This window comes from Papio anubis, chromosome 15 (genome assembly GCF_008728515.1).
Source record: "Papio anubis isolate 15944 chromosome 15, Panubis1.0, whole genome shotgun sequence".
Lineage (NCBI taxonomy): Eukaryota > Metazoa > Chordata > Mammalia > Primates > Cercopithecidae > Papio > Papio anubis.
Genome location: NC_044990.1, coordinates 76,913,155 through 76,927,925, shown reverse-complemented (window position 1 = coordinate 76,927,925; position 14,771 = coordinate 76,913,155). Strand labels below are relative to the sequence as shown.

At 48.2% G+C, this 14,771-nt stretch overlaps 1 protein-coding gene across 2 annotated transcripts in view; it reads left to right on the top strand.

Annotated features, from left to right (window-relative positions):
* STK24 (serine/threonine kinase 24) overlaps positions 1-14,771 on the top strand; it is a 126,231-nt gene that overhangs the window by 93,986 nt on the left and 17,474 nt on the right. For both annotated transcript variants that reach the window (XM_003914020.4, XM_003914021.5), the window contains exons 3-5: positions 1,831-1,887; positions 8,771-8,879; positions 9,152-9,309. In XM_003914020.4, the coding sequence (XP_003914069.1) occupies positions 1,831-1,887; positions 8,771-8,879; positions 9,152-9,309 (324 nt within the window). The remainder of the gene's footprint in view (positions 1-1,830; positions 1,888-8,770; positions 8,880-9,151; positions 9,310-14,771) is intronic.

Genomic DNA, 14,771 nt, shown 5'->3' with positions numbered 1-14,771 from the left:
AAGCTTCCCTGAAATCAGAGCCTGGGATCACCAAGCCTCCTCAAGGCAGGTGCCCATAACTGGGTGGTTATTGAATGAGCAACACGCCTGTCCCTCTGAGTTGGGTGTCAGACACATCATTTGAGGCTTCCGCGCTTGTCCAGTCAAGACTGAAGTTGTCTTTATTATCTTAGTAGTCAAGGGCTTTTAAAAGCTTGAAAAGCATTCAACATACATTAAACCTTGGGCTGTTTATTTGGACTCTCATCGAATCAACTCCAGATGGCAGGATTTAGTTTGAATGTTGAGAGGAATGCATTTTATAAATGCAGTGCATCTTGCCATTAGCGCCTCCCAGAGTCAACATGAGTTACCCTTCGTTGGTCACAGGGTCTACAGTTAACATTTGCTGAACTCAAGCACACCAGCACTGTCCCTGGGCACTTGAGTTTGCTGTTAAGTGGAAAATGCAGAGAAATAAACCTGAAATGAAAATCAGAGCAGTAGATAATAAAAGTAAAGTTTGCCTGGGGCGTGGGGAGGGGAAGACAAGTGAAGCCTTTTCCTGATTTGCGGAACCTCCAAAAGTAAAAATGCCGGGGAAGTTGGGATGTGTTCTCCAAGGGTGAGTTCATTTGGAGTCAGCGCAGTGAGACCTGCAGTGGGGCAAGCTGAGGGGTCTTCCTTGAGGGGTCTTCCTTGGGTGTTCTAAGAGCCAGACGCAGTGCTATCCCAAAGGGACCAGAGAACTTCAGAAAAGTTTCTTCTTTTCTTTTTCTCCATGCCGGCAAAACCCACCATCGAGCTTTTGAGTCAGCAGCGAAGCAGGCTGATGTCTGAACCCCGTGAACCCACTGTGAACCCGTACTCTGGCGGTGGCGTCCCGTGCCAGCCGTGGGTTCTTGGCTGCTCGCCATGGCCAGGCTCTTGGCCAAGGCCTCGTGCGGAAGCTCAGGAGACAGCTGCCCAGGCCCCTAGGTTGTGAAGTGGGAGTCGGGCTCCAGACCCTGCCCAGGCTGCCCCATGCCCTGCACTGCCTGCCTCCCCCAGGAGGGTGGGCAGGTTTGCAGGCTTGTTTTCCAGGGAGTAGCACTTTGGGATTTGTGTTTTTAAAGAGAACTCTGCAAGTCAGGAGGGCTGAGCAGCTTCAAGAGAGACCACAGGGAAGGTAGGCGCAGAGCTGGGGACCGTGAGAGCCAGGGCCTTGAGAAGACACAGACACGCATGTTAGGACGGGCCTGCTTTTCTGGAAAGCTCCCTGAGCGGGGAGAGTGGCAGCATCGGGAGGTGCTAGAATTGGCTGCCCTTCTACCAAACAGGCAAGCGAGTCGGAAGCCACGCTAGGCGGTCCCTCCGCTCACAGGGACCTGGAGACACACAGTGGGGGACAGGGGTGCAGGGGAGGCTCAGTGCCGCAGGAGGGAGGAAGAGGAGAGGGTCTCGCCTTGGCACTGCTCTCCCGATGTGTGTGACACTGCTGCCTCAAGTGGCTGCAGGTTCTCAGGTCTCGCTGTGCCTGAGGATCCCCCCCAGTGAAGTGGCCTGAAAATGGAAACACCTGGTCCTCCTTCCGAGATCCTGGGGCGGTGGGTGGAACGCACTCCCGGGAGCCCTGGAGTCAGGTGCGGGCCCCCGAGCACACCCCATGGCTCCCTCCCAGATCACAGTGGGGGTTTCCCTGTGCTCTGGGGGCCCCTGCACAGTTCTCACTTTGACACACTTCCCTTGCTGGTACATGTTTGTAAAACTTTCTAGCTCCAGTATAATACTGAAAAATACCCTTTGATTATTAAAAAAAAAAAATTCCTGGATTCATTTTGAAAATGATTCTCTTCTTTTTTTGTTTTATAGGATACAAAATTATGGATAATAATGGAATATCTTGGTGGAGGCTCTGCACTAGATCTAGTAAGTATTATGCTGGATACAGAAGATACATATTGAGCCTTTTTCTCAGGAAACCTGGGTTTTAAAGAATCCGTTGCATGTATCCATTTCTTTTTCTTTCTTTCAAGTTGCATTAAAAAAGGAACCAAACTATTCCTTCAGTGTTTTTGCTTTTTAAATATCACTAAAAATTATCGGTCTCCTTTTTTTTTTAAATTTTTTATTTTTTTGAGATAGAGCCTTGCCCTGTTACCCAGGCTGGATTGCAGTGGCACAATCTCAGCTCGCTGCTACCGCCACCTCCTGGGTGCAAGTGATTCTTGTGCCTCAGCCTCCCAAGTAACTGGGTCTACAGGTGCATGCCACCACACCTGGCCAATTTTGTGGTTTTGTTGTTGGGTGGTTATTTTATTTTATTTTATTTTACTTTTTAAATTTTTTTTAATTTATTTTATTTTATTTTATTTTATTTTTTGGTAGAAATAGGGTTTTGCCATGGTGGCCAGGCTGGTCTTGAACTCCTGACCTCAAGTGATCCCCTTGTCTTGGCCTCCCAAAGTGAACCACTACACCCAGCCTATCTATCTACTTTTGAAACCAGCTGTTTTGTTTCATGGGAAATCAATCCATTCATAGAAGGAAGCAAGGAAGGATCATGCCTGGAATTATCTCACCTAAGAACAGTTTGGTAGCTTATTTTCCAAAACAGGTTCTATTTACTTTTGTAGGGCTGTTATCTCACCATTGTTTCATATTTCACATGACAACTTAGTTTCCAAAATAAGCGTATAATATTTTCATTTTGGAAGTAAGGAACGGTGTGATTATGGAGGTCGGATGTTGGATGTGGGAGCAGTGGCCGTGCCAAGGGGAACACACACTTCCCCGCTCCCAGGGCATGGAGGTGGGGCTGGCCCGCACCAGTGATGTCTCCTCTGAACTCCCCCAAGTGCCTTCTGTGGCCTCCAGTCCACAGGTAAGGTGTGGAAGCCAGGCAGAGGGTGGCTGTACCGTCCTGGTCTGTGATTTGCTTGTGTAAAACATGGCTTCCTATTGGGTTTCGATGCAGTACTCACAGATAACCGGCATATGTCATGAGCACAGCTGAAGTCATCCTTGAAGCACAGTAAGTGCAAACGAATTTGCACAGCTGTTTAGCACTTGCTGTCTCATCGCTGCTGTGGTTATGCAGTGAAGACACTGTGATCACTCTTGCCCCACCCCTCCTGTAAGTGCAGGGCATTTAGGTGAGTGGTGATTTTCAAGATAGGCCAGATCTGTCATTGCAGTGTTAGAGGTTGGGTCCTGGATGATAGACAGCCATCAGGAGGACAGGGCTGTGGTTTCCACTGCAGTTGCAGGGAGAGCTGAAGGAAGCTGCGTTTTTTTTAGTGTAGTCTACACAGATGTGATTCATTAAAGAAAGAACACCCCTGTGAGAGGAAACTTCTTAGGCCTGGTACAGCGGCTCACGCCTACAGTCTCTTCACTTTTGGGAGGCTGAGGTGGGAGGATCACTTGAGCCCAGAAGTTCAGGACTGGCCTGGGACATATAGCAAAATCCCATCTCTACAAAAAATTTAATTCTAAAATAAAGAAGATGAAACTTCTTTCTCACAGTAATAGTAGCAATTGATAGTTTTTTTGGGGATGATAAAGTTCTGAAACTGTGTATCTCCAGAATGCTAATGTGCCCAATTTACATAATCAAATACTGTTATAAACCATAAAAATAATTGATAAAAATGGTATTAAAAAGGGAGATTTCAAGAAAAATTAATATGGTATAAAAATTATATTAAAAAGGGAAAAACAGCAATGTAGCGGGATTACTTTTACAACTTATTTTGGTTCCTTTGCATAAATATTCACATTACATAAAGAGCTTTTCATTTTTTCACTCTGGGGAAATACTACAGAAATGTAGAAAATTACCTCGTTTTATGTAATTAGATTTACTATTATCTTAAGTGAATTTCATTTGTAGCATATACGAAGTTGTTTACAGGGACTCTTTTTCCAACATTAAGTCCTTCAGAAGAGCAGTTCCAGTAATGCTTTAGCGTGTTCATTTTTAGTGGTATAATAATTTTATTTGATGATAACCTTCGAATTTCTTTGAATTACAGTCGGTGAAGTTTTAGACATTACAGTTGGAAGGAGGGGGTAAAACTCCCCACTTAAAAATCCCAGATGGTATGAGACTTCCAGCAAACCATATTTGCTTCTGCTTCAGGAGTGCTGGTGACAAGGGACAGACATTCCTTTTTAAATGTCCTTCTCATTTAATTGGTGCCGGAATGGAGACCCTCAGGGTTGAGGGGTCCCAGCTAGCAGATAGCGCTGGGCCTTGACCCTTGCTCTGCCAGCTCAGAGCCTGTGGCCTCCCTTGACCCCACAGTGTCCTCTACCCACCTCTGATGTTGTCGTCTTTCTCCATTTTTACCCTTTTCTGTTGGCCTGCTCTCAGCCCCTCAAAGAGGCCACACTTTCTTGGGAAGGGGTGTTTTGGAGGTAGGCTGGGAGCTGTTGCAGTCTTTGCTGCTTTCCCACATCCACACCACCGGGCCCTCTCGAGGTGCAGGGGTCTGCTGGAGCTGAGGGGAACTGAAAGTCCATCCGGAATTTTACAGATGCATGGGGCACCCTGGAGAGGGGAAGTGACTTTGCCCCGAGTTAAAGATTGGGCGGCAGACAACATGGCATATACGTAAATCTCAGGCCCTACATTTTGGAGCGAAGGACGAAGCAGAGAGGCTTTATGACTTGAAGGCTGGGATGAGCCCAGGTCTGCTTGGGTGGCTTGCTGAGATGTCACCCGTGGACGTCTGCTGTCGGGCATGGGCATCCCTCAGCTGGCAGGGGATGCGTCCTTTAGCAGCTACCTTTTCTGTTCTCCGGGTGCTTTTTAGCTTTTAAAAAATGCAAATTTGGGATCTCATGTGGAGAATAGAGACAGTATTATTAAGAGCCATGAATATAAAATAGGTACACATTTTATTTTGAATGCACATATTTGAGTGTGCTCAGTCTGTTGATTAAAAAAAATTTAAAATAAAATGGTAAATGGAAATTAGTGTTTATATGATCCTAAGGCCACCGGGCTCTTGGAATATAACTTGAAAACTACTTATGTCAGTCATCTCTCTAGTTCCAGCTGCCTTGCCTGTAGGGTGCCCTGACTTAGAAGAGCATAAGTAGTATCACACAGTCCAAGACACCCTAACTTACAGTGCAGTCCATCTTTGTAGCCTAGTGAGGGAAATCATTTTTCATTCGGCATAGACTTGTGTGCCTCCTGTGTCTCAGCAGCTGCTCTGGCCGTTGGGGGTTATTGCGGTGGACACAGCAGCGTAAAAAGTCTTGTTCTGTTGGTGAGGTTGGTCAGTTACACCGTTTGTTAGAAAGTTCCTTCCTACAAGGAAAACAGTGCAGGCGGGGGACGTGAATGGGGGAGCTGGAGTGAGGATGAGCCACAGAGGGCCTGAGACCAGGAGGTTTTCGCTGGTTAAAAGATCAGCTAGCGTTGCCAGAGAATCCGAGGGACAACCTTGGAATCTAATTACAAAGGGACTGTGCTGCATAAACCAGTCACTTAGGCAGAGGTGTTTGACAGACTTAAAAAATGAGTCCACAACATGGGTTTTAAGAAATGAGATGGCATATTCATTAATGTTTAGGCCAAGCTGCCATCCTAGTAGCTCTAACACAGTGTCTCACAAAAGATAGAAATTCATTTCTCCCCTGCACGTGGGGCCAGTGGCTTTGACCCACACTGTCACGGTCTGTGCTGGTGGGTGGCTCCACCATCTGGAGCCCCAGGCTTCCCTTGGTCTTCAGCCATTGTCCTCTCTCACTGCCAGTGCTTCAGGGCCAAGACCAAGCAGGGACACGGGGCACGTTTGCTCCTGTCTGTCCCGCTGGCAAGATCTTAGTTGTGTGACCACAGGCTGCTGCTTAGAGTCTGGGAAATGTGGTCTGTTGTCGTGGCTGTGTGCCCAGCTGATAGTCCCTATTACAGAGCTTCGAAGCAGGGGAGGACAGACACGGGGAGGGGGAGTTAGAAGTCACCCAGTGGTGGGATGTGGTCTAGGTTTTTTTCCTGGGTCCTATTTGAAGAGTCTGCAAGTGCCTGAATGATGGAGAGCATGGTCACGATGGTGAACGCCAGCCGATGACTTGGAGAGCTTGGCCTGGTCTGAGCTGCTCATGAGGCACTCTGGGGTAGACAACAGCTAAATACCCTTTATAGTGGATTTTGATGCAGGAAGGATTTCTCCCCAAATAAGGGAGAGTTTTATATCTTTTTCTCCTCTTCCTCCTCTTTCCCCATGGGCATGTAAGTCAGTGTTGGATGGTGTTCAGGGCAGATTTAAAGGGCAGAACCATGCAGATAATTATCACAGAGCCAGCCCTTAATTATCCAGGGGAGGATTTTCCATGAGTGTTCCTCATCTCTTCTTCTTAGCGCCCTTTGGGGATGACAGCCGGCCGCTCTGCCATTGCTTTTGGGAGACTTGGTAATGGAAGGGAGGGTGGTTAAGTCCAGGTCTAGCCATAGGTTATTGATCGTTGGCTTGTGCATAGACTTGGTGAAGAAGGAGATGGGAGGTGGGACCCAACTCTAGTGTGACTTTTGGTTTGTTTTTTTTGGTTTTTTGTTTTTTTTGAGACGGGATCTTGCTCTGTCGCCCTGGCTGGAGTGCAGTGGTGTGATCTTGGCTCATTGCAACCTCCGCCTCCTGGGTTCAAGCGATTCTCCTGCCTGATCCTCTCAAGTAGCTGGGATTACAAGCATGTGCCACCAAGCCCGGCTAATTTTTCTGTATTTTTAGTAGAGATGCGGTTTCACCATGTTGGCTAGGCTGGTCTCGAACTCCCGACCTCAGGTGATCCACCCTCCTCGGCTTCCCAAAGTGCTGGGATTACAGGCGTGAGCCAGCGCACCTGGCCTCTCACATGACTTTGATCTTTGGTCGAGTGGATTCTCCTGCACTTCAGGGTTGGGAACAAAAGCAAACACTCTGACATCTTATCCTCCTCCCCACGTTCCACCCAGGTGATGAGAAGAGTCTGTGTTCCTCATTTTGAAAATCAAAATTTCTCCATTCTACGAACACCGAAAAATAGATGTGGAGAAAACAGACTTACCACAAGGCAGGGTTTTCCAGATGGTGTTCTTTAGAAGAGTAGTTTCGATATGCATTTCTCGTAAAAAAGACTTTTGGTCAGTTAACTGGGAAAAACTATGTTCTGGGGAGCAGAGTCTGTGCCATAATGTCTTAGTCTGAGGTAACTTTTGGACAATATCTTAATTGGAATTTGGGACAGTTCCTGGCAGGCGATGGACACGGGCATTTTGACCTTCTCCGAGCATATGTGTGAGGTCAAATTAAAAGCGACAAGTGCATTCTCTGCGCCTGGGTCCTCAGTGAAGAAGGCCGGGGTGGCTGGATTCCAGCTGTGTCTACTGCCAGGCAGGCCAGAGTCACATCGAGGCCAGTGTGTGAGGAGAGGCCACTTCTGAGAGTGGCCCTGACCCTGGGATTGCTGTGTAGACCGGGGTGGGCCTGCAAGCCAAGGCAGCACAGCTCACCCATGAGCTGGAAAGCAGCGCCAGGTATGAGTCAGGCTGTGGTTTTGGTGACAAGGGCTGTCTCGGTTGCCCCCATCCTGCGCCCCACAAGCCCTTCCGGATGTTGAACAGGACGTCCCGGTGAAGGAGCTGAGACATGCAAGGGGGACTACTGGGGTCTGTCCCTGATAGTCTGAGTCTGTCCCTGCACGCCTGAGTCAGACGCTTCCCGCAGAGGAGCACCCTAGTTTTCATCCCCTTTGGCTTAAAGCACATAACTTATCTTTTTAAAACTAAGTGAAAGGCCCCAGATTGTGTCTTCCCATTGGCTAAAATGTGTGGGCGTGGGCTTTGAAGACATTCACTGTCACGCCTGAAAACCAAGAATGGGGGACCATGATTCGGGGGAACCTGCCTGTATTAATGAGACATCTGCCCTCTGTCCGGCTCCGTTTCTGTGGTTCCGGGGAGCGTCGGTGGCTTTGCTGCTGTCGTCCGTGGAATTACTGTTTTTGACTGACTGCCCCACTCTGCAGGGGGCGGGGGGGGGGGGCTTCCCGTCTGGTTTGAAGTGAGCCTGTTACCCTGGTTTTCCTTTCCTTTTAAATGGAGATGTGGATACCTGACATTTCTTCTTTTCGTCTTGTACCATTGTGGATATAAAGGAGTCAATAGGAACAATTAGTTTGAGTTTCTGAGAATAAAAGCTTTCAGCGGTAATTATTACCTCAGGGATAATATAATAATTATTTTTATTATATAATATCGATTATATAACAAATCCCAAACTATTAGGATTTAAGCTGTTTCAGCTGCATTCCCCCAAGTTGGGGAGCTTTAACTGCGGATTTAAAAAATTTCTAGTACAAGGTTATCCTCAGAGGCACCGGGCTCCTAGGCCTTCGTTCCTAGGTGTTTTTGGATCCCAGGGATGAGCCTTCTGATAAGGGAACCACATATGTTGGGACAGATCCTGGCTGCTCTGTGAGTCTCTGGCTGTTTGTTTCCTGGAGTGAAATCCCCAGCCTATGCCCCGCCCCTGCCATGGCTGGAGGGGCGCCCTGTGGTCAGCTGCAGGCGCAGGCGGGGCCGCCGGCTTCCTCATTGGCTCCGCTTTGCTTCATTCAGCAAGGCCGTTTTCTTGGGCTCTTTGTTTTTTTAAGTGTCTCTCAGTGGACTGTAATTGTCAGGGCAAAATCATGTGTTTTAAGTGAAGATTTCAGGTTTTAATTACCCTTGTCCATTAACATGGATAGTGTTTCTGTTTTATCTCAAACTGTTCATAAGATAATCATTTAAGTAACTTTAAGAATTTTTTTCTCTTCTTAGTTAGAACCTGGCCCGTTAGATGAAACCCAGATCGCTACTATATTAAGAGAAATACTGAAAGGACTTGATTATCTCCATTCGGAGAAGAAAATCCATAGAGACATTAAAGGTAAGAGGACGTCCATTTTCATTCCTTTGAAATACCGAAGGCAGTGGTGGGGTTGCACTGAAGCCTTCTCAAGGGAAGGTGCCGGCACCCATTCGTCCTGCACGTTTGCCTTGCCTGGGCTGGGCTGGCTTTGAGGGGGTCTGACAAAAAGTGTAGCCCCCAGTGCCTGTTCTCATTGGGCTCAACACCTAGCCGGGGAGAAGACGCGCTTGTGGCAGTGCATGGAGTTGTAAGTCCCCGCCGCTCAGGGCCCCCTTGGCTTTCTTTTGCAGCGGCCAACGTCCTGCTGTCTGAGCACGGGGAGGTGAAGCTGGCGGACTTTGGCGTGGCCGGCCAGCTGACAGACACCCAGATCAAAAGGAACACTTTCGTGGGCACCCCATTCTGGATGGCACCCGAGGTCATCAAACAGTCGGCCTACGACTCAAAGGTGAGGGGAAGGTGAGAGTGGTGCTGTGCCTCACGAGGCCTGGAGGGCTCCCGCCTTTTGTTCTTTAGCCTGGTAGCTTTTGTAAGTTGGACCGAAGCTGGTACCTTGAGGTAGGTCATAAAGGTAATTCTTCAACCTTCGTTACAGTTTTCTCCTGTCTGCTGCTGTATCATTTAATATCCTTTGCTGATCCAGCCCACCACGATCAAGGTTTTGAGCTCAGGCCATGTGTGTTTGGTGGCGGTGGGGACACAGGACGGAGCGGGTTCAGAACCGGGTGGGAGGAAGAGAAGGGCCGCGGTGGTGAGGGGTGGAGGCGTGTGCGGCTGCAGAGGGGCTCCACCTGCTGTCTGGGCACAGCTGGGGGTTGAAGTGCAAGTGCATGGAGTCCACAGCCTTGAAAGGGCCTGTAGAGAAAGGGGCTCCCATAAGAGAAAGGGAGGGAGTCCACGGAAGTGGGAGAATGGAGGAAGAACAGTGCTTTGAGTGACTGCTGCAGGGTCTTCCTATTATTTTTAGTTCTCAGGATTCTCGTTCCCAGCCTGTCCTTGTCAACATGAGATGAAACCCTAACCCTTTCTTCCCACTGTTTTTACTTGTCCTGTGTTAATGCTCTCCTAGTTTTTCTCATACTCTTTTTCTCTGTTGCCCTCCACTTTTGTGAACTCTGTTAGATGGGACAAAAAGTCCCGGGACTTTGCCTCCTGGGGCTCTGGTTTAATTTCAGTTCCCACAGTCTGCTCTTCTCTGGACCCTGTACGAAGTTAAAAGGTCACATGATCCACGGAGAATTGGCCTTCCTGGACCCCAACTTTCTGAGCAAACATATGCTTAGATACACATACAGGCCGAACCTTGCTGCTGCTTTTAAATAGAAATCTTCCCAGTAACCAGTAGACTTCCCACCTTGTTAAACATGGTACAGGAAGCACCAGGTGACTTTCCCTGCAGCCCCAGGGTCACTGTTGCAAGCTATAGACTGTTAGAAAGTGTCCAGGTTGTAGCTCAAGTTGCAGGCGTGCCTGGTTCCACCATGGGAGGAGTGAGCCCATCTCACCGCTGTGTGGTAGTGGTGGCCACAACTTTTCTGAGCGCTATGATGGCCTTGACAGCCATTGGCTGGTGAGTGACTAGTGGGTTCCCCCCCACCCCACCCCCCACGCAGCAGACCTGGCTGGTGTTGGGTGTGTGCCCTGCCTGGGAGTGTGTCTACCCCACATGGGAGGGATGCTGCTTTGGCTGCTTCTCATCTCCAGCTACCTTGGCTGTCGGCCCTTTTCCTGGGGTCATGTAATTTTAGGACTCAACCAGGAACTTATATGTTTAGTCCATTCTCTTTATTTTAAACTGAGGCCCATTTATCAAAGTTGATCTGTGTAGATTTTGGTAAGGCTGAGACTGGAACCCATGTTTCTTAACTCATTGGATAACACCACCTTGATTATTCTCTTCTCGTTCTTTCTAGTAAATTAGCTGTGACTGAGGACTCTGATCTTAGATTTCCCTCCCTCCCTCCCTCTTTTCCTCTCTCCCTCCCTCCCTCCCTCCCTCTTTTCCTCTCCCCCTCCCTCCCTCTTTTCCTCTCTCCCTCCTTTCCTCCCTCCTTTCCTCCCTCCCTCTTTTTCTCTCTCCTTTCCTTCCTCCCTCCTTTCCTCCCTTCCTCCCTCTCCCTCCTTCCTTCCTCTCTCTTCTTCCTTCCTCCCCTTCCTTCCTTCTCTCTCTCTTTTTCATTATTGTATTTATTTCATATTCTTTCATTTAACCCATTCTGTGTAGGCACATTTTTCTGTGTTTCAGTAATACTGGAGTAGACAAGAACAAAAGTCTCTTCTATATATCTTAAATTCATATGGGGGAGACTGACAGTAAACAGGAAGAATTAACAGCACTTTAGGAGCAAGCGTGCTGTGTTGTTGTCACCATTTTCAGGGAGTTACCTGCCTTAGGTAAGAAATACCCCTAGAGAGTGGCGGGGCAGAAGGCGTGGGCACCTCAATGTGGTGTGGGCACCTCAGCGTGCATTTCGGGATGGGGCCCTGGCGAGATGGCGTTCTAGTTGAGATGCAAGCTGAGAGTTGTTTTAAAAGAGTTTTGAAAGAATCAGTGCACAGCTCTAATTGGTGTCTTTAAAGAAAACTCCAGAATAAATATAACAGAAGAATGTTTAAAGATTTAAAACTTATATGAGGTTAAGAATTATGTGAACTCATAAGTCAAAGAGAGGTTGCCTGGTATCAAGCAAAATGAATGAATAGAGATTATTACATATGTCAGAATCTTTTCCAGAGGAAAAAAGGTGTATTACAAACATGTTAAAAAATTAAGTGCCTTCAAAGGAAGAAAATCAAGCTGGTGCCATTCATTCACAAATTCGTACTGAGCAACTGCACTGTGAATACAACTGTGAACAAGACAGCATGCTCCTTCCTCTCCTGAAGTAGAAGAGACAACCAATAAGCAGTTTCAGATCATGCACAGTGCCATGAAGAAAGGAGACAGGGCCATGTGGAGATCTTCCGTTTTTGGTTCCACCATCACTGCTCACATGAGAACCTTTAGTCAAGAGCTGTCCTGTCTGCCTGAGCCGTCCCCACCGCCTTCCTCAAAGGGCAGGGCCTCCCTGGGCGTTTGCTGGAGGCAATGTCAGGACATCACAGCTTGGCCGCCTTCTTCCCCGAGCTCTTTCAACATCAGTAGGCTCTGGCCAGGCATGGTGGCTCACAAGCGCCTGTAATCCCAGCACTTTGGGAAGCTGAGGATGGGAGTTTGAGACCAGCCTGGCTAACATGGTGAAACCCCGTTTCTACTAAAGATACTAAAATTAGCCAGGCGTGGTGGCGTATGCCTGTAGTCTCAGCTACTCGGGAGGCTGAGGCAGGACAGTCGCTTGAACCCAGGAGGCGGAGGTTGCAGTGAGCCGAGATCGCGCCACTGCAGTCCATCCTGAACGACAGAGCGAGACTCCGTCTCAAGAAAAAGGAAAAAACCCATCAGGAGGCTCTGATCTGACCAGCAGGTGTTACAGTGTTGGGGGTGGATTAGAGTACGGTCTCCGTCTTCTGGGGAGTGCACACTTGGTTGGGAAGGAGATAGTACAAGAAAATGTGTCACATTTTTGGTCTGTTTTTACCTTTACTGTGACTTGTGTCAGAAGTTATTTCACTTGCTTGGATCCTCCCCAATAACTCTGAACTGGAAATCATGAACAGACTCTTAGGTTGATGTGGAATTGACTTTCCAAGTTTGTTGACCCGGGAGGCGTGTGGTGAGGGCCAACGAGGGTCACATCTGTGTCCGAGTCTCAAAAGTTATCAGAAGTGGGGTTTCACGCTGGGGCCTTAGGGCTGAGATTTCCTTCGTTTCCCACTGGGTGTGGCTCTGGACTGGCAGCTCTTGTTGCAAGCAGGGCCTGATAAGGGTGCTCTTCCAGGCCACCCCGTGTGTGTCCCTCTAGTGATCGACTTGCCTGCTGGGCAGCCAGTGCTCTTTGGGGTACACTGGTGGCTGCTCTAGTCTCACAGCTCACTCAGCTGCTTCCCAGCTTTCCCTCCATTCTCTCTTACATGACTCGTAGACATTTTCCCTCCTAGACTGCACTGCACGTAAGGAAAGACCTTCCAGCCATTGGGGACAGGGTTCGGTATGGTAGTTATGAAGGCACGTGCCCAGGTCACACCTCGGTTCACAAGCTGATTGTCAAAGGAAGGGTAGGTTGGGAGAAGTGATGAACTTCACCTGCCTCACTAGCTTCTTCATCTCACTGAACTAAAGGGAATACAAACCCTCTGTTTCTTGTATATGTTTAGATCCTGTTTGGAGCCTTTTTGAGCATTGTCACCTCTGGCACTACCTGTGCCCTGTTGTCTGGGCTGCTCAGGTGTTGCTGAATGTGTTTGCATACAAAGAGCATCTTATGTCAATCCCAGTTCTTAACCTAAGCATGATATTACAAAGTCCTGATTGTCCATATGTTGTAAGAACCTTTATTACTAATGTTTTAAGGTGATTTGGGGAAGTTTGGTTTGTTTGAAGGAGTCCCCATCCTTTGGAGATGGTGCCAAGGGACATAACTCTGCTCACTGCAAAGAAGCCTCCGGTTTCAACACTAGAGAAAGGTCTTGGACTGAAGAACTCTCATTTCCCTTTTTCCTTGTAAGATTGTTATGATGGTATGTCAGTGAATGGCTGGCGCTTGGTTTGCAGTGTAACCATGGTGAAAAGTGGAAACTGGTGATGCATTGATGGAAAAAAATAGCATTGTTGAAGATGAGTGAAGGCGGGGTGGGATGAGCCGATGCGCTGCAAGAACCCAGGCAGCCAGCCTGTCTACCGCACTGCGCACCAGCCCTTCCTGTCACTGGATGCTGAGCCCATGGCCTCCCTGCTTCTTCCTGCGGATCAGGAATTGCCCACAGGCCTGGCTGGGAGGAGGAGCCCTGAGGGCCAGGGAAGAATGTGAACCAGGAGACAGCAGGCTTTATTTTCCCATGTAGTAATGTTGGGCCACTTTGGTCAACCACGTGTTACTCTTAATGGTCATAAATATCACGTACGCCTGTAGATGCCAGTTACGGGTGTGTTCCTAAAGATTGCATCTGCTTAAGTAATAAGCTTATATCAAATCAGATTTTGTTTTGATTAGTTACAGCTGTGACTCAGGGTTATCTGTGGTTTTCTTCTTGATTGTAGAGTTGGTTTCTTCTAGAATTATTTTCTCTATATAATTTAAACAATATCGCTTAGATTGTACCTTGAGACGTGTAGCCAGCATACTTTCTTTGACACGATATTGTGAAGATGTAGGATGCTGTTGCATAGAGCCCTGCCTCTCCCGATGTGGAGGAGAGTCCCAGAGAACTCAGGGTGCTCACTCAGGAGCGCGCCCCAGGAGAAGATTTGTTCGCAGTTAATATGTGCATTTGCAGCTTTTGACTGGAGCTTACATTAGAAACCACTGTTTGTTTTCTCTGTCAGCAGTGTCTTAATGTCTCATTTCATATCTTTCCCAAATGGCCCCACACGGGTCTCTCCTTCCACCTCATTTTAATTGCTTTGGAAGGTGACTGCCTGTTCCCCACATAACGTTTACTTTAAAACTCAGACATGGGCTGGGCACAGTGGCTCACGCCTGTAATCCCAGCACTTTGGGAGGCCCTGGTGGGAGGATAGCTTGAGGCCAGGAGTTCAACACCAAGCTGGGCCATAAAGCAAGACCTCCCCCCACCCCACCTGCGACTCCTCCCTCTACAAGAAATTTAAAAATTAGCTGGGCATGGTGGTGTGCCCTGTAGTCCCAGCTATCCAGGAGGCTGAGGTAGGAGGATGGCTTGAGCCAAGGAGGTCAAGGCTCCAGCCTGGGTGACGAAGTGAGTCCCCCTCCTACCCCCTAAAAAACCCTCAGACACAAGTTCTTCATGTGCTGTGGTTTTTCCTGGAAGCAGGGATAGACAGACTCAGTTAGA